At 39.5% G+C, this 19,818-nt stretch overlaps 2 protein-coding genes across 7 annotated transcripts in view; one reads left to right on the top strand and one right to left on the bottom strand.

Moving 5' to 3' along the window:
• LOC126458520 (ubiquitin-like modifier-activating enzyme ATG7) overlaps nucleotides 1-1,647 on the top strand; it is a 107,844-nt gene extending 106,197 nt beyond the window's left edge. Inside the window, exons 12-13 of the mRNA XM_050095624.1 lie at nucleotides 1,034-1,153; nucleotides 1,463-1,647. Of these exons, the coding sequence (XP_049951581.1) occupies nucleotides 1,034-1,153; nucleotides 1,463-1,498 (156 nt within the window). The 3' untranslated portion in view covers nucleotides 1,499-1,647. The remainder of the gene's footprint in view (nucleotides 1-1,033; nucleotides 1,154-1,462) is intronic.
• A 675-nt stretch (nucleotides 1,648-2,322) lies between these two features.
• Nucleotides 2,323-19,818, bottom strand: part of LOC126458519 (nitric oxide-associated protein 1) — a 245,603-nt gene continuing 228,107 nt past the window's right edge. For 2 of the 6 annotated variants that reach the window (XR_007585648.1, XR_007585647.1), the window contains exons 2-3: nucleotides 13,915-14,024; nucleotides 2,323-2,877 (exon numbers count right to left, since the gene is read on the bottom strand). The gene's annotated coding sequence lies outside the window, so the exon portion shown is untranslated. Of the gene's footprint in view, nucleotides 2,878-13,910; nucleotides 14,025-16,748; nucleotides 17,061-19,818 lie in introns of those variants that run through there. The other 4 variants (XR_007585646.1, XR_007585645.1, XM_050095623.1 and 1 more) reach the window with 4 other exon arrangements.

The following is a 19,818-nucleotide window of genomic DNA, read 5'->3' as shown; positions in this document are numbered from 1 at the left end:
CTAAACCCACCTACCCTAGCATGTCTAAAATAAATTGTTTCAGTGGATCTGATGTTACTGAATATTTCCATCTAGTATTGCATGTTGTTTGCTTCAGAAGACTGCAATGAATGTATTTACCTTAATTATTTTATGTCAATTTCACCTTTTAAGACCCAATGTCATCCAAATCTGAATTTGTGTATTACTATTTTGTGTAGCTCATAATCTGGTGCAATCATGTTTGTTCATTGGTCTTAAACGTAACTATTGAGTTTAGTTAACTGTGATACACACACTTACATTCTAATGTCATGTTTTCTTCTACAGACTATTTAGTAAAGTTATGCTCTGAAAAAGTCGCACCCATATGACCGACTGAGATGGCACAATGGTAATGCATTCACATGAGGAGTGAAGTTTAAATCCCACCCAGCACCCAGATGTAGTTTTTCTGTGGTATCTTTAAATTGCATTAGGCAAATGTATGGATGGTTCCGTCACAGAGCAAATTTACTTCTCTATCCTTTTCCTCCCATACATTGTGCTCTGTTTCCGGTGACCTCATTGTTGTCATTGTGGAAGGGCATCCCAAATCCTAATCCTCCTCCTTCCTTTACAGCAATCACATTCAGAAAGCACAATTGAACCTCATAACGTATGCCTGAAAAATTTCATTTTCTCTTGCCTGTCAGCATAATATAAATTGAACAATCGAGGAAACATAATCAAATGTATGTTAGATCCCAGAGCTCTTACTGAGCAGGTCCATTCTTTGGATTCTGAATAGAGGCAACACTTATGAAACATAGGATGGTATTCTATGTATATCATCTGGTTTCTCCTCCACTGTCATACCACATTCAGGTGTAGCCTGTTGTTAAGATGAATATGGAAATCTTTTCTTAGAAACAACTATCTTGTATAGCCGTGTGTGTGTGTGTGTGTGTGTGTGTGTGTGTGTGTGTGTGTGTGTGTGTTTTACATTCTCTCTCTGACATTTTCACCCAGTACCTTCTGCAATAGTTTCTGATCATTTCCTATGCAATTTTAGGTGATTCAAGAATATCAGCAGCAAGGATTTGCTTTCTTGATGGCAGCTTTTAACAATCCTCATCATCTGGAAGATCTCACAGGCCTCACAGAAATACACCAAAAGAGTGAAGATGCAGAGGTAATGATATTTTCCCCTTGTATTTTAAGTTAGTTGATTATCAGCCATGTACTGACTGACATACTAATTTTTGAGGGTATAAAAGATAAAGAGTTCACTGTAATTTTCAGTGTCATGGGCTAGATTTTACATTTGAATACACAAAAGTTCTACATTTTATTTCCTACAGTTTTTATGAATTTTTGTATTACTTTTGTCATAGAGAAAATATTTAAAAAATTATGCTTTGATTAATGTTCTAGTGTAAGTCACACTTACTCCACAACATATGGCAATAAAGACTGACATCCTACTTGCTTTCTGTTTCAGGTGTGGGAGCTCAGTGACACGAGTGATACAGAATAAGAGATAGCATATGTTTCATGCTCTGATGCATGTAATTAAAATACATTGCTATATTTCATTTTCAGACTGCTGCTTTACCTTGGTTTGATGCTCAGTAAAAAGTTTGCTAGTCTTATTCACAATAAACATGCCACAAATTTTGGACTTTATATTATATAATTTGTTTACAAAGTTTCCTTTTAGATTTCCTGTCAACCATCACACATTCTGTGAAAACTGTTAGTAGTATTGCAGCCATACTTTTTGCATCTCTTGTACAAAGATGTTTATACCAAAAAAGCTTGCTACTCTGTTGGCAGAGTATATGTTTGTGTGTGTGTGTGTGTGTGTGTGTGTGTGTGTGTGTCAAGTTTAGTCAGGTATATTTGTTTAATGTTTCATATCATTCTCTACTTTTTGTTCATTCATTGCTGTATCATTATACACTTCCTTTAGTTGATAGTAAATTTTTGCAGGGTTCACTTCCCAGCATTCCAACAGCAAATAACATCTCTGACAGACAGCCAGTTGTATCTCTCAGTTCATGTTAAACAATCACAAGAACATCTTGTTCTGACTGACACTCACAGAATGCTGAGATTAGTTTTTGAGGAAAGCATTCAACCATAAACAGATGCCAGATATTCATCTGCACAGTGAGAATACGTGATAGGGGTACTATTGCATTTCAAGGTTTTGTAATATGCTAGTATTAAAACAATAATGGAAAATCCTTGTTGGAATATAAAAATTCATTTGAGTAAAGACAAGCACTCATCATGATAATGTGTTGAGTGTTCGATAAGCACATAAATTAGAAATTCAACAACGTAGTTCAGGTTCTGAATTTTCGTTCTCATTTTAATGCTGTGACACTGGGTCTTTATTTTACACAATCTGTTTAAGGATCTGCATTTATCAGTCTTTTGTACAATTGGAGTGCAAATTCAAAAGTTGAACTTCTTGTTTATCTGCCTATATAATGCACAAGGCTTCCAAATTGTCTGCTGTGTAAAGTCTTTACATTGTACTGACATTCCGTTTGCAGTCACACACATTTTTCTCAAAATCTGAGACAGTGGTAGGATATAGATATATTCTTAGCTTTGTGTACTAGACAGATGCAAAGTGATATATTAATTTTGAACAGTGTGTCCTAGTAAATTCGTGTACTACGTTAAGAGTATGTCTCTTTTTGTAGGATTGCATTTCCCAGCTTGTTTTTAACTGTAACTTCTGAAAATAATACATTTTCAACATTTCTTTTCATGTGAAATGTATGCTTTTATTATAAAAAATATGTTCAAGAGTTTACTGTATGTAATATACACAAACACACACTACTTCATACAATATGAAGCACTGTTGATGTCACAGTTCCTTTGTGCTGCACAAAGCACCTGAAAAGAAAAGGCATTTGTAACATTAATTAGGTAGTTACAAAATTAAGCAATAATATACAGATGTTCAGGGCATCACAATGCATACGGGTTTGGATACAATATAACCAGTGTGAAGAAGGATGCGGGAGCGGAGAAGGGGGGGGGGGGGGGGTGTCCCACAGCTGTTGCCACACCTGCATCCACTGCCAAATGCCTCAACCGTGCCATGCTTCCTCATACTCTTTTACTCCTCTTCTCTCCATTGTTTTTTGGATACTCCTTAACCACACTTTCTGTGGTCTTCCTCTTCTTCTCCTTCCCGGTGGTTGCCATGAAAGTATTCTCTTGGGGTCATCTGTCTCCATTCATTCTTCCTTACATGCTCTACCATGCTTGCTGTCTTTCTTCTTTTCTATCCACAATATTACGAGTGTGGTTTGAAAAGTTCTCGGAATCACCACGAGAGGTCAGCGCTCGCGCAAAGAGTTGTTCATGTGATAATCATTGGACTGTTGCCTGTAAACACGTGCCATGTCAGTGCTCTTGGAAGAGAGCTGTGACAATGACATGGCTCGGTTGTTGTTCCTGCGTAGTGATTAACAAAGATGGAAAAAAATCGAGATTTGAGCAGTGATTAAGTACTTCATAAAGAAAGGTTACAAAGCAAAGGACATTCAAGCCAATTTTCAGAATACACTGAGGGACTCTGCTCCTTCATATTCAACTGTTGCCATGTGGACAAATGAATTTAAATTTGGTTGGGAGAGCTTAGATGCTGATCCATGCAGTGGTTGGCTAAGATGTGTCACTTCTCCAGAAATCATTGCAGAAGTGCACAAAATGGTCATGGCGGCTCTGCTTGCCAGATGTCATCTTAAAGGATACATAAAATTTTACCTGAAGAATTAGAAATGAAAAAATTATCTGCAAGGTGGGTGTGCCAACTCTTGATGCTGGATCAAAAACACATGACAATGGACATATCAGAACAATGTCTAGCCTGTTTCGGGAGAAACGAACAAGATTTTTTGCGCCAGAGACAAAACAACAGTCAAAGCAGTGGAAACATGCTGATTCTCCACCACCAAATAAAGCAAAGACAATTTCTTTGGTGGGAACATGGCATCAGTGTTGTGGGATGCGAAGGGGATTGTGTTTGTAGATTAAATCCCCACTGGGCAAATAATTACTGGAGAATACTATGCTAACCTCCTGGACAAATTGCAACAAAAGATACACAAAAAAGGCCAGGTTTAGCAAGGAAGAAAGTCATCTTCCATCAAGACAGTGTGCGCCCGCACACATGTGCCGTCGCCTTAGCAAAATTACACGAACTAAGGTATGAATTGTTGCCACACCTGCCTTATTCACCTGATATGACTCTGTCAGACTTCGATCTCTTACCGAAACTGAAAATTTTTCTTGGTAGGTGAAGATTCACTTCAAATGAAGAACTGATAGCCAGAGTTGACAACTATTTTGCAGGTCTGGAGAAAACTCATTTTCGAAATGGGATCTAGGAACTGGAAAATCGTTGGACCAAGTGCATTAACCTACAAGGAGACTACATTGAGAAATAAAAAAGTTTCAGTGATGTAAGTACTTTTTTTTCCAATTCCATTCTGAGAACTTTTCAAACCACCCTCGTATAATGAGTCTGCATCCTTTCTCTTATTTTCTCATTTCTTATGTGGCCATGTCAGGAAATTCTACATGCTCTTCTGAAGTGGTCGATTTCTAAGTCTCTTTTTACTTCTTTCTGTGAGTTACCAGCACTCGCTCTCATAGCTTGTTATTGGTTCTATGATGGATTTGTATAAATGCATTTGTATGAAGAAGAGCCCACAACATAGGACACCAATGAGGAAGAAAACTGCAATCATCCACACTTTTTGAATGGATGATTTATTTAAGTGTGACTGGTTGCAGTTTTCTCCCTCAGTGACATTGCTGAAAACGGATGTGGTGTTCTTAAGCCACCATGGATCTACTCTACATCAATACTCCAAAATCCACCTGACAGTGTGTCATGGAAGGTACTTCTGGTATCACTGACCGACCTCCTCCCCACCCCTTCCCTGTTGCACTCGTGAATGAAATATGCCACTCCTCATTGGATTTTTCCTCTATCTTCTATCAGTCCCACTTGGTAAGGGTCCCAGATTGATGACCAATACTCAAGAATCGGTTGACCAAGGGCCTTGTAAACCACTTCTTTGGTGGATAAATTACGTTTTCTTAAGATTCTTCCTACGAATCTGTCTTGCATCTGCTTTTCCTACAGTTTGTTTTATGTGCCCTTCCACTTCATATCAGCTCGACAGATATTCCTAGATATTTTACAGTGGTTACTGTGCCCAGCTATTTGTCATCAATAGTGCAGGTCTAAGTACTGGATTTCTTTTCCTATGTATGTGCAATATGTTATATTTATTTACATTCAGGGTCAACTGCCAGAGCCTGCACCATTCATCAAACCACCGTAGGTCTTTCTGCAGATTGTTGCTAACTTCTGGCATTGTTACCACTTTACAAACAACCACATCATCTGTGAACAGCCTGAATGACGCATTCTACTAGATCACATTTATACACACTGTAAACAGAAACTGTCCTTTCATGCTTGCTTGGGGTACCTCTGAAAGTATCTTTACATCTGTCGATTTTGTTCTGTTAAGAGCGACATGTTGAGTTCTATCTGTAAGGAAGTCTTGAATCAACTCAAAAATCTGGTTTGATGTTTGGTGAGCTCATATTATTTCCACTAAATGGCAGTGCAGGACAGTGTCAAATGCCTTTCTGTAAGTTGAGCAACATGCCATCAAACCGACCGTGAGTGCCAGTGTCCACTGTGCCTTGAATCTCATGGTGGAATAGAGCAAGCTGAGTTCTGTAAGATCTCTGTCTGCGGAATCAATTTTGAATTTCACAGAGGAGATTTCCATCCTCCAAAAGTCATAATACTTTACATGGACATAAAATATGTTCCATTGTTCTAAACTGATAAACATCAATGATACAGGCCAGTAATTATGTGCATCTGCCCTACAACTCTACTTGAAAATAGGACTGACCTGCACTTTTTTCCCCGTGGCTAGTACCTTTTGTTGCTCCAACGACCTATGATAAACTTCTGCTAGAAGGGGAGAGAGTGGCATCTTACAGGTAACTCATCTTGTCCAGGTGCCTTTGCACTACAAAGTGAATTTAGTTGTTTTTCCATTCCTTGATCAGTTATTTCAGTGTCTGCCATTTCAGAAAGTTCATATGATAATTGAAATGAAGGATCGTGTTATGATCATCTGCTGTGAAACGGTTTCTGAACAGAAAATTCAGTATTTCAGCCTTCTCTCTACCATTTTCCAGTTCAGTGCCACTATGGGGACTGAGTGACCGAGTAGACGATTTTGAACCACTTATAGGTTTTATGTAAGACCATAACCTCTTAGGGTTTTTGTCAAATCAGTTAACAAAATTTTACTTTCAAAGTTATTGAATGCTTCTTTGATTCCTCCTCCTTACACTCATTCTCAAGGACAAAATAATCAAGAAATATGCTGGACATATTTGCCTGTAAAACTCCAAAGTTCTTAATACTTGGAAGAGACCTTGGACTAGGAGTGGATTAAAAATGACAGGTATAAGCATGTATCATACATCATCAAAATCAATTAAAGTAATACATCTTCCTACTGGTCATATGCTTTATACTACAAAATGGACAATAAGTAAAACATCCTCTCCTTTCCACATTTTACACATGAAAGACACTGAAACACCATTAAAACTGTAACTAGTACAGTATTCTCAGTGTAACCCGACATTTAGTAAAAGGAGTGCTGATAACCTAAGTATGCAATCCCCACCTTGCACATGGAGTAATTACAAGAGAGGAATGGTGTGGTTGGAACAAATCTGCCTTGAATAATCACACTGGAAAGATGTTGTCCAGAAATGCAGCTGCACATCTTAGGAAACCAATCTTGGACCTAAAATCTTCCCATGCTGTGGTACATTTGGTTTGCCAACCTCTGCCACACATTAGGTTACTTTCATCCTGCACTTATCCAGATACATTACGAAATAGGTCCCAAAATATTTCTTTCATAACGCATGTACCTTGACTCAGGATCTCTCCATCTTCAGTCCCCTCCCATCCCACTCCCTCAAACCTGGCATAAGTTTACTAAAGTTAAATGTACTTTAGTAAGTCAGATTCTTAAGCACTTTAACAACCCATCTGTTAAAATCCTATAATCTTTATGGAGGTCATCATTCCTTTGCTTACAAGGGAACCTCCCCATCGCACCCCCCTCAGATTTAGTTATAAGTTTGCACAGTGGATAGGCCTTGAAAAACTGAACACACATCAATCGAGAAAACAGGAAGAACTTGTATGGAACTATGAAAAAAATAAGCAAAATATACAAACTGAGCAGTCCATGTGCAAGATAGGCAACATCAAGGATAATCGGAGCTCAGGAGCGCCGTGGTCCCGTGGTTAGCGTGAGCAGCTGCGAAACAAGAGGTCCTGGGTTCAAGTCTTCCCTCGAGTGAAAAGTTTACTTTCTTTATTTTCGCAAAGTTATGATCTGTCCGTTCGTTCATTGACGTCTCTGTTCCCTGTAATAAGTTTAGTGTCTGTGTTTTGCGACCGCACCGCAAAACCATGCGATTAGTAGACGAAAGGACGTGCCTCTCCAATGGGAACCGAAAACATTTGATCACAAAGTCATAGGTCAACCGATTCCTCCACAGGAAAACACGTCTGATATATTCTATACGACACTGGTGATGGCATGTGTGTCACATGACAGGAATATGTTGTCGACCCACCTAACTTGTACACTTGATGAATGGGTAAAAAGATTCTTCTAACTTGCCCGATTTAGGTTTTCTTGTGGATGTGATAATCACTCCCAAAAAAGTGATGAAAATATAAGAGTTTGTGACATAAACTGCAACAAATGAATGCAACAGTTTCACAGTCGCACAGTTTTCCCTGTGGTCTGTCAAAACATATGTTTTAATGTTTTCAAATTTTTCCGTGTGTAGACCGTCAAATCCTGCATATGTCCAAGCAAATCTGAACATGTCTTGGAATTTTGGAGAGCGAAGTTGATTGTGTGTGTGTGCCTGAACTTTGATAATTGACACACGATCACGTAAACAAAACTACTCTGTGTACCTGTGCTGCTTCGCAAAATCATAGAATCTTTTCACAAAGTATTTCACTTGCCGAAAACCAAACACATATAACAGTTGAACAAGAGGTGTACAACCTGCAAGAATAGTAATTACGTCTGCTCCCACACTATGGCGCAGTTACCTCGCATCGGATGGACAGATAATAGTTGTCTGAAAATAAAAAATTAAACTTTTCACTCGAGGGTAGACTTGAACCAAGGACCTCTCATGCCGCAGCTGCTCACGCTAACCACGGGATCACAGCGCTCTGAGCTCAAACTATCCTTGATGTTGCTTATCTTGCGCGTGGACTACTCAGTTTGTATATTTTGCTTATTTTTTTCACAGTTCCACACAACTTTTTCCTGTTTTCTCGATTGATCTGTGTTCAGTTTTTCAAGGCCTATCCACTGTGCCAACTTATAACTAAATCTGAGGGGGGTGCGATGGGGAGGTTCCCTTGTTAGAATGGTTTTGAAGAAAAATATTTTTCAGAATGATGAGCTGCATTTTTCACTGAATTTATAAGGGATATTCAAAAAATAACCCCCAACTGGCTATTAAAAATAATCAAATGCTTGTGCTTCATGATGCCTGCGTGGTTTAAGAAAGAAACTTTTAAGGTCATGTTGTATCAGTCAGGTCTGTCACATTCAATAGTGTGTAACTAGCAGGTAACTGAAATGGATGGTTTTATTACCTCTCATGGCAGTTGATACATAAGTATTGTTATTCGCTTCCCGCAAGCCAGAGGAGCCAATGCCACCAAGGCAAATTGACAATTGTGTTCTATGTATTGGGATGGGATTATTAGTGATTTGTGCAGAACATTCAAGGCTAGTCGCACTGATGAACATGTCGAAAGTGATTGAGAAAGACATTCAGACTGATGAAATTGTGCAACATGCTGACAAATTGCGTGTGCAAGAAATCCATGTACAATTTCCGAACTTTCTGAATATGCCCTGCAGATATCAAGAACAACCCTCTTTAACATTTGTGAGATACCATTTTCTTCTGATCACAATCTCTGTCTATTTCCCTTTCACCTCCTCCTCCTCCTCCCATCCTGCCCCAAATCATAATGTCGAACCGCTTTATGGCGACGTATATTCTATATGTTTATGTTAATACACTGGTAGACAGGAAAAGGAGTATATTTTGATTCTCAAGCCAGGCATAGTGTTGCATGTATAACTGGTAGAATATTGTATAGTGTCACATTGGGAGATTTTTAATGCAGGGTAGAAGACAACGCCTGAAGAAGGAAGACATCTGTTTTTGTTTGGTACGTTGAAAAGTGCAAGTGCCATGTAGGACTAGCTCTGACTGTTTCTATGAGTAGCCCTATGCAACCTGAAGTATTAGAGAAGTAGTGGGATTATCAGATTCTTTCTTGACTAAGCTCCATGCCGATCACTATATATATATATATATATATGTTTTGATTAAATAAGTGTTACTGTGATCAATAATAAAGTTTTCTGATTCAGTAGACAAAAAAGGTTGTGATGATCGCTACCACTATGGTTTCCATGTCGGTAACTGGTTCCAATTTTGCCAATATTCAAGAAATATATACATCGAACAACAACACTGAAATACACAGTCCGGTGCAAAAGAAATTTTATAGATAAAAAAAGAAATGGAGGGCTGTTTGTATGTTCTTGTGGTTAAATAACAAATGTATTTTTCTGCAGCATCTGCGTGTCAGAGATAATGCACAGGCAGCTAGCAGCACATTAAAAGAATTATCACCACTTATAACATGATTACACATTCTCTTTTGAAGATAAAAATTAAAATGTATTGACGATTAAATATAGAATTCAGAGTTCATGAGAACACATTACACTCGGCAAACCTCATAATATAAAAGTCATTGTATCAAAGAGCAATTAAGACTTGAGGGTTCCTCTGAAGCCATAATATTGATCCGATTACATTATAATAGTCTCACAAAACATATCACGTACCACTATTTTCCAATAAACAGGACCAAAATCATTAATAACCAGTGAGACATATTTGACATTTGTCATCACTGCTACTTTATGTAGTCAGAAATGAGAAAAGAAAATTATGGTACCTGATATGTTGTCACAGAGATGTTAGGTTACCATAGGTTTTGTGCATGATGGGTACCGAAATGTTCACAAAACTGAAAGAATGGGCTTGACATTCCTTCAGTGCTACCATGAAGAGGATGAGGAACTTCTGAACAGAACTGTGACGAGTGCAGTAAGTGAACTCTGAAGCTAAGTAACAGTGCAAACAGTGAATGCACACTCATTCTTCCAATAAGTTCAAAGAATTCTAGTAATGTCAAACCACAAAATGATGGTTACACTGTTTTGGGATCACAAAAGAAATTTGGCAATACATTTCATGAGAGTAAGACAAGAGAATGCCGTGACATGGCGGATGTAGTGAGAGATTTGTGAAACTCCGAAAGTCAATCCCAAACCAATAACACATGATGATTAGCAAAGGCATCACTGATCTTCACAACAGTACACAACCCCATACTGTGAGTTACACAAAGTAAAAACTCATGACGTTTTTGCTGGGAGGTTTTTCAACATTTTCCCTATACTCTGGAATTGGCACAAGCAACTTTTGTCACTTCCCCTACAGGAAGACCTGGCTGGCTACTCTGCACTTACAACTGATGATGAGCACAAGGATGCTGTCAGTAACTGGCTGAAGCATCAAGTGAGACCATTCTTTGGTGAAGGGATAAAGAAGCTGGTGTCATGAAACAACAAACACTTGGATAAATAATGACAACATTTTTTTATAGCCAATCGGATGAGTTTAAGAATAGCCACTGTATTTAAAAGTATGGTAAGATTAAATAAATAGTCTATAAACAAGCACTGTTGTGTGTTGTACAAAGTGCTTTGGAAGTAATAACATGTACTTTTAGAATATTTAAACCTAAAAGATGGTTATCGAACAGAAAAATTAAAACTGCAGCTGACCACTTCTTACCACAAGTTTTGAGCACTTCACCAGGTGTGTGTGTGTTTGAGGTTTACGGGCGCTAAACAGCGGGGTCATCAGCGCCCAAACGCATAAAAACAGGAACACATGCAGTGAAGGGACTAAGACGAACAGCGAACAAGGGGAACAGCTAAAAGACACAGACCTGACGCAGTTCCAAATCCTCACATACAGAGGCAAAACAAGAGGAGAAGGAGTGCACTAAAAAAGGAAAGGAAACACAAGGAAGGGAGGACAGAAACCGAAGGGAAACAAGGAGGTATTCGTGACTGGCGGACCTCTTACCTAAAATCTGGGTGAGCCAGTCATCCAGCAGCACATTAAAACCCTCTCCCTAAAATCCGTGGCAACAAATTGGACAGGACACAAAACCGTAAAACCTTAACCACAGACGTTGCGTCGTCTTTCAAAATAGAGGGCAAATCCGGTGGCAAAGAAACCACCGCCCTCTGGTCAGAGAATAAAAGACAGTCAAGTAAAATGTGGCGGACAGTAATCTGGACGCCACAAGCACTGCAGTTTGGGGGATCCTCCCGCCGGAGTAAAAAACCATGTGTGAAGGGACTGTGCCCGATGCGGAGGCGAGTGAGGAGAACCTCATCCCGCCTGCACGACTGGTAGGACGTACGCCATGGCCGCGTGGTGGCCTTGACCAGACGCAGCTTATTTTCACCGACTGCCAGCCACTCCTCTTCCCACTGACGCATAACGCAAAAACGCAGGAGGGAGGTAACAGCATGGAGGGGGACGGCACATTCAACAACCTGAGGGAGGGAACATGCATCTTTGGCAGCCACATCCGCCAGTTCGTTTCCCCTAATACCCACGTGCCCCGGCACCCAGCAGAAGGAAACCTCCTTCCCCTGCCGCTGCAGGTGGAGTAGGGCATCCTGGATGTTCTGGACGACCGTATCCGCTGGGTACAAGTGTTGCATGGTCTGAAGGGCACTCAGGGAGTCAGAACAGATGAGGAACTTACGACTGGGGACACATCTCATCTGCTCCAATGCCCGCAAGATCGCAAACAATTCGGCATCAAAGATGGTAAACGCCGCAGGAAGCCGTAACTTGACGAGTCGATCAGGGAAAACAACAGCACAACCAACAGAGTCCCCCTGTTTAGAGCCATCCATAAATACTGGTACATGGTCGGGATGCTGGTTTAAAATATCATAAAATAAGGAGGTACACTTCACCAGGATGAGTCCTGTAAAACTTCATAGTTGTAGCAGAATTTGCTCATTTTTGCCATGTGTGGGTTATTGTGTGAAGCAGTTCAAGCTGTTCTTTTTCTCTATCACAGAATTTCGAAATGTTCAACCTAATTCTACATGCAATGCCAACCTCTGTGAAGGACCAAGTGTGATTTGGCACCCATTTCTAAATTAAATAAAAGATATGAGGATTGGAACTTTAATAGTGGCAACTATTTATTTACAGCTTGTACAAAATAGATAAGTGTTTCAGAGTTTTATTGACCTTCAAACTAGTCACCAACATTGTGTGTAATCCATTGCCAGCAATGTGGAAGTCGTAGGATACTCTTAGCAGTGACAGTTGTGTTGACAGTTCGAGCGGCGCGGTCTACTGCCCGACAAATTTGTAGCAGTTCTGAAGCAAATGCCGTTAAGTGTTTCCTTCAGTTTAGAAATTGAGTTGAACTTACGAGGGCTTTAAGTCAGGGAAGTGCAATGGGTGGTATAGCAATTAGCAGCCCCATCAGTCAAACAAATCAGTAACAGCTTGCACTGTATGTGCTTGAGGTCAGGTCCTGCAGACAGTGTCATCACTTCTGTCTCTATGCTGTTCATTTTTGGAACACAACCTACGACCAGCTTAGAGAAGGAAGCGATGACACTTTCTGCAGGACCTGACTATCATTTTGCAGCTGTTACTGATTTGTTTGACTGATGGGGCTGCTACGTGCTAGACCACCTACTGCACTCCTCTGATTTGAGCCCTCGTGAGTTCAACTCAGTTTCTGAACTGAAGGAAACGCTTCACGGCATTCGCTTCAGAATTGCTACAAATTCGTCGTACAACAGAACACGCTGCTCTAACTGTCAACACAGCTGGTAATGGGTTATACACAATGCTGGTGACTACTTTGAAGGTCAGTAAAACTTTGAAACATGTATCTATTTTGAGAAGCTGTAAATAAATAGTTGCCACTATTAAAGTTTCAACCCTCATATTTTGTCAATAATTGAGTTTGGTGGGATTGTGGCTTTGTAAAAATACAGGTTAATTCTTACAAAATGTAAAAAACAGCAATCAGCCACTGTTAATAAAGCTGCTGCTTAAGAACAAATAATGATATTACTCATTTCAAATCAATGGGTTGATTGTCAGATGGCTATTTATGTTCACCTTATGCTGTACATGCGACTTCGGCTGTTTTTCATTACGGTGTTGGTCCCGTCGAAAAATCCTGCATCAGTTTATGGCATAAAGTATAAAATGACACATCGCCTTCTGTCACCATGAAAAGTGGCCAACATCTCGTGTACAGCATAAGGCAAATGTAGTTTTAAACACAAAAAGTCATCTGAAGATGACCTGTTGCTGTTTTTACTTTTTTGTAAGAGCTAACCTGTAAAATAATATACTAACCACGGAAATGGACAGTGGGGTAACCATTGCATCCAAATGGCTACTACAATGCTATCTGCTAATGAGACTGGCAACAGCTATAAACAATTCAGTACCTGCCTGAAGTCATCAGACATCTGCCGCCTCCTCCACTCCCAACAGTCCCCACAATAAGTGAGAAGTTATTATCTCTGCACTGTTCTTTCACAGATATAACACATGAAGAGAGAAAGGAAGAAACATCTGACTAACTTAATTGTTTTTACCTACATGCAGAAACTGCTTCACTCTGTATGCTGTGCTGCCTTAAGCCATATGATGTAAGGCAAACATGTTTTGATCAATCCGAATCATTTCTTTAGCTGGTTCGAACAAGACAACTGAAAAAGAACACTACATATTAGAAATAAACAATATCACTGACCTACAATGTCACAAATATAGTAATGTAACATTAGTTATGAGAACATGACATAATCAATGGTCATTTCAGATTTGTTGTCTCTTCAAATCATTATCAAAATTGTTAATTGTTTCAGATCAAATGAATATCATTATTCTGTTTCCAACTAGATGAGAGAGAGATCGATAAAGGATTCATGCCAGAGGTGGCAAAGTTCTGAATCTTGCTTATGTGCCTGTCAATGCCTCTACCATTCAGTGAATTGTTACTTTTACTCCTAACTCAATTACATTTTACCAGAAATTTCCAGTACCATATAGATCTATTGTAAGATTGTGAACTGCTGCTCCAGTAAAAGTTATTATTAATTACATACATACACTAGCTGAGCACCCGGCATTGTCTGAGTATGTATTATTTCAATCTTCTATTAGTCCATCGTATGCTTCTCCCTCTCTCTGTGTCCATCTCCTCCATCCCCCTCTCTCTCCATCCACTTCTTTCACCCTCCTGCTCCGCTCTGCCCACCTGCTCCTCCCTCCTCTCACGGTCCATCTCCTCCTCTCTCTGTCCATCTCCTCCTCTTTCCTTTCTTTGCCATTCCCAACTGTCCCTCCTGTCTCTCTCTCTCCATCTCCCCCTCTTCCCTTTCTCTGACCATTCCTCCTACCTGTCTTCCAGGACAACTACTCCTCCAACCTATCTGTGTCCATCCCCTCCTTCTCCCCCCCCCCCCTTATCTGCCCAGCTCCTCCTTCCCTCTTCTCTCTCTAATAATCACCCTCACCCATATGTGCAGTTGCTGGTTCTTACCTCCACAATATTTCTTTCAGATAGTAAGTAATATGTGTACGTAATTTGGCTGAAATCAATCAAGGGGTTTATGAGGAGGTTTCTACCCTAGGCTTTGCCCGCGTAAGAACTTTCCCATATATGTAACATATTTCATGCATATTTTTACACATCTTTCACCTTATTTGTATCAAAATCACAATCCAGCTTTGTTATCATGCAGCTCAATGTTCATGGTCCGTATCTCCACAACTATGTATCTTAAAATGATCCAATTTTGCACAGGTATAGATGGATACTGTCCGTGAAAGGTATTACGAACAGAGTTAGTAGCAAAGAAGTAATAAATTAAAACATTACGCATAATGCGGCAGTTTTCATGCGTCTCAATATCTGACATCATATCTCCTGGACAATATGTCATACGATGATATATTTTCATAGCTACATCCAGTGGAATATATGGATACTGTCTGCAAAATTTGTTGCGAACAACAGTATGCGTGATGCAGCAGTTTTTGACACATCCTACCATTTATGATGTCGTATCTCCTGATGTATGTCATACAATGATATAATTTTGCTGGTACATTCAATGGTATACATGAATACTATACTGCATGAACATCAAAAATGTAGTAAGCAATAAACTTCATTCCTTTCATTAATTTGAGTTGGGGGGGGGGGGGGGGGGTGCCAGTAAGAAAAAGTTTTATGTAAAATTACATGTAAAATTTGTTGCAAATCAGTAAGTTCTCTCATCCTTAAATACTGAACAAATACAGTCTGGCTACTCATGCACCATGAGCTACCCTACTTTTCAGATAAGGTTCATGTGACCACTCACTTTAAGTGGGAAATCTGAGTTTGAATACTGGCCAGGCACAAATTTTCACCTGTTACCATTGATTGATTTCAATGCCCAAATGCAGCTAACACCATTAAAGGCTTTGCATGATCATTTATTATGTTACATTATACACATCCCCACTGGGCAACAAGCACCGATTTGAAATTCGTTATGGACAGAGGAATTTTTTTGTACGGTATTCAAATATCAATTTTGCCATTGTGCCGAGCATTTCAAAAACTGATGGGGGCATAAACTCCAAAGTAAGAATGGTTGGCAAAAAGCTGTCACAAAATCTAAATTCAGAAGCTTGGAAGATGAATCTCTTGAATCTAGACACCAAGGTATACAAGAGAGCTACACACAGCTGTTCAAGAGAACAGTAGGATCTGTTTGGCATTTAATGACCCATTGAACCACCACCTAACTAAAATTAAGTTACTTTGGAATGTGCAAGACTTAAAACCAGCAAACTAACAATTGGGATATTGTAATGCGAGAACCATTTAAACTTACAACAAATATCATTTGGGCAGTTTGTCAACTCAATGCAGAAAAGTAACATTTTCAAACTGATCATATCAGATTTCTTTCAAATTTGGTGCATCCAATGATCCAGATAAGAGATGGAAATCTACCAATTTCCAAAGGTATACGAGCATTGTGAAGAATGTTACATGTCTGCAAAGTTTGGAGATTGGGTGAAATTTACATGTTTGCCTCAACACACATGACTATAATTCTGTATGTAATTCAGACACAGCAATGCAGCTTGTATCTTTGAAAAGCTGCAGAGTAGAGCTTTACATTGACATGCAACACGGTTGGTTTCTAGGAATTTTTACATTCAGCATCATTGATCTTAAACTTTGTCTTTTTAAAAACGTCTTCAATATGCTGCTATAAACATGGTATGTATCAAGATGGCACACTAATTGATCATGCCCAAAAGTTTATTTTTTCAACATCAGTACACTATCAAAATGCATAAGGTAGCACATAAATATGGAATACAAATTATTAAAAAATATAATTCATAAGTAATGTACAGAAATATAGTTTATATAATTTTAGTGGTATTATTAATCATTTACAGTATAGCTTCACTGGAAAGGGAATAAAAAGTGATTACATCTTATTTCACAAGTCTCTAATAATTACATTGTTAATGTTAACCAGGTCTGATGCAGGGAACGAGTATGACCTCCCAGTTTGTGTCACTGGAGCCATTCTTGTAGGAATATCACATCTCCTGATAACACAAGTGTCTCGTATTGTAGGAAACATAAGTGAAGGAGATGGTCTGTACTTCATCTGTTTCTTCATAATTTTGTAAGACATAAGCAACTCACCAATCAATGGCACTCATACCTGCAACAAATCCATGTGTCTCTTAACAGCAGTTCTTTCCAAATAGCAATCACTGACTCTCCAATGCCCATTAAAGAATCCAGTGATTACATCTGGGAATGTGTCTTTGAAATACACATATAATTCTTTCAGATTGTGCAATCCTAGCTGCTTCGGCTTATGTGCTCTAATTTGAGTTTCTTCCTTGCGTCACAAGGCTCACATTATAGTCACGGTAAAAATCATGTAGTTCAATGGTTTTTTAAGGGCATGTCTTACCTGTCTTTGGATTTTTTGTCACTGATATACCATGTTCTGCTGCTAACTCCTTGCTCTTCACACTATGGAATCTGAAGCGGAAAATTCTTTCATGTTTCTCATCATACGCCAGCTCTTCGAAAGTACTGTCAAAATTTGTATTTTGTCACACACACACATACTGTATTGTGAAAATCAAAAAGTCAGTATAAATTTGAAAACTGAATAAATCACAGAATAATGTAGATAGAGGTACAAATTGACACACATGCTTGGAATGATATGGGGTTTTATTAGAACCAAAAAAATACAAAAGTTCAAAAAAATGTCTGACATATGGCACTTCATCTGATCAGAATAGCAATAATTAGCGTAACAAAGTAAGACAAAGCAAAGATGATGTTCTTTACAGGAAATGCTCAATATGTCCACCACCATAGCTGTAGTCAAGGAATAATGTTGTGAACAGCACAGTAAAGCATGTCCGGAGTTATGGTGAGGCATTTGCGTCGGATGTTGTCTTTCAGCATCCCTAGAGATGTCGGTCAATCACGATACACTTGCGACTTCAGATAACCCCAAAGCCAATAACCGCACGGACTGAGGTCTGGGGACCTGGGAGGCCAAGCATGACGAAAGTGGTGGCTGAACACACGATCATCACCAAACGACGCGCGCAAGAGATCTTTCACGCATCTAGCAATATGGGGTGGAGCGCCATCCTGCATAAACATCGTACGTTCCAGCAGGTGTTTATCAGCCAGGCTGAGGATGATGCGATTCTGTAACATATCGGCGTACCTCTCACCCGGCCCAGTAGCAGTTACAAAACCAGAATCACGCATTTCCTCGAAGAAAAAAGGCCCAATAACGGTAGATGTGGTAAATCCAACCCATACCATGACTTTCTCGTCATGCAATGGAGTTTCCATGACAGTTCTAGGATTTGCGGTAGCCCAGATTCTGCAGTTGTGGGCACTGACAGACCCTCGGAGCATGAAATGAGCTTCGTCGGTCCACAACACATTACTCAACCAATCGTCATCTTCCGCCATCTTTTGAAACGCCCACACCACAAATGCCCCCCACTTCACTAAATCGTCAGGTAACAGTTCATGATGCCAATGGATTTTGTATGGATAGCATCAGAGGCTACGCCTAAGTGCCAACCAAACAGTAGTGTATGGAATGGCGGTGCGACGTGCAACTGCATGAGCACTGACTTCCCCGTCCATAGACGAACCCGCTACAGTCTCCATTTCTTCCTGAACTGTCTCAGCAGCATTACGCCTTGTGCTCGGTCGGCCACTACGGGGTCTATGTCCAAACAACCCGTGGCTTCGAACTTCGAAATCATTCTCGCCACAGCTGCATTTGTCAACGGACCTTTACCCATTCGAATCCCCTTCCCTTTTCAGGTAACGTCAACATGCTGGGACTGCTGGCGCATCTGATTCTCTCTCTCATTACGGCTCCTTTTATACACAATTGTCATGCGCAGTCACTGACATTCTGCTGTCCAGTGCCATCTGTCGGACATTTTTTGAACTTTTGTATTTATTTGGTTCTAATAAGACCCCATGTCATTCCAAGCATGTGTGTCAATTTTTACCTCTCTATCTACATTATTCTGTGGTTTATTAAGTTTTCAAATTTATACTGACTTTTTGATCACCTGGTATATAAGCTCCAACACTAGGGCAACATTTTTCAGTTTTTGCTTTTTGTTATATTTCTCATGCTGAGGTCGATTTTTCTTCAAGGGATATTCACCTGGCTAGTATTTAAAGAATCCAGTGCCAGATCCGATGCTATTTCATCTGCACTTAATATCGTCTCTCAAAATACCTAGCACAGCTAAGGCAACACCTGCAGGAATTGACAGGTTTTGTGATATTTGCTGCAAATTTCCCACCTGGCAATATATCAGGAGATTTGTTTACCATCCACTCCTGAACATTCCTTGAATTCTTCTGTACCCTTGCATTATGTTCTTCTTTAAATGAAGTACAACAATACAATTTTGGCTTGAAATCCATTTTTTACAAACTATAACTAAATATAGTACTACTTCCCAGCACTTGTATACTGTAGTTTGAGTAAACAATCCACTCCCATGAAACAAGCTAATGACAACAGGTTGAAATGAAAGTACCTCTGATTGGCTCTTCACAGCAGGAAATTTTCACCAATTTGTTAGCATAATAGTGAGTGCTACTGTCTGCTGTTATGGAAAAAAAAGGAAACAGGTAGCTGTGTGTGTGTGTGTGTGTGTGTGTGTGTGTGTGTGTTTTAAAAGTGGGGTGTTTTGATGTATTCATGGTCAAGGTCAATGACTCTAAATGTAGCAAGTCTTAGAAACTCACCATATCACATATCAGTGTAAAGCTCTACTCACTCATTTTTGAATTATACAAGTTTTGTTGCTGTATCTGGAGTAGAACCAGAATTATAGTTATTTATGTTGAGACAGACACATGAAGATTTCACAATTCACACATTTTGCAGACCTGTACCTTAT

The sequence above is a fragment of the Schistocerca serialis genome, chromosome 2 (genome assembly GCF_023864345.2).
Source record: "Schistocerca serialis cubense isolate TAMUIC-IGC-003099 chromosome 2, iqSchSeri2.2, whole genome shotgun sequence".
NCBI classification, from domain to species: domain Eukaryota; kingdom Metazoa; phylum Arthropoda; class Insecta; order Orthoptera; family Acrididae; genus Schistocerca; species Schistocerca serialis.
Note: the sequence above shows the minus strand (reverse complement) of the source record. Positions and strands in the feature narration are given on the sequence as shown.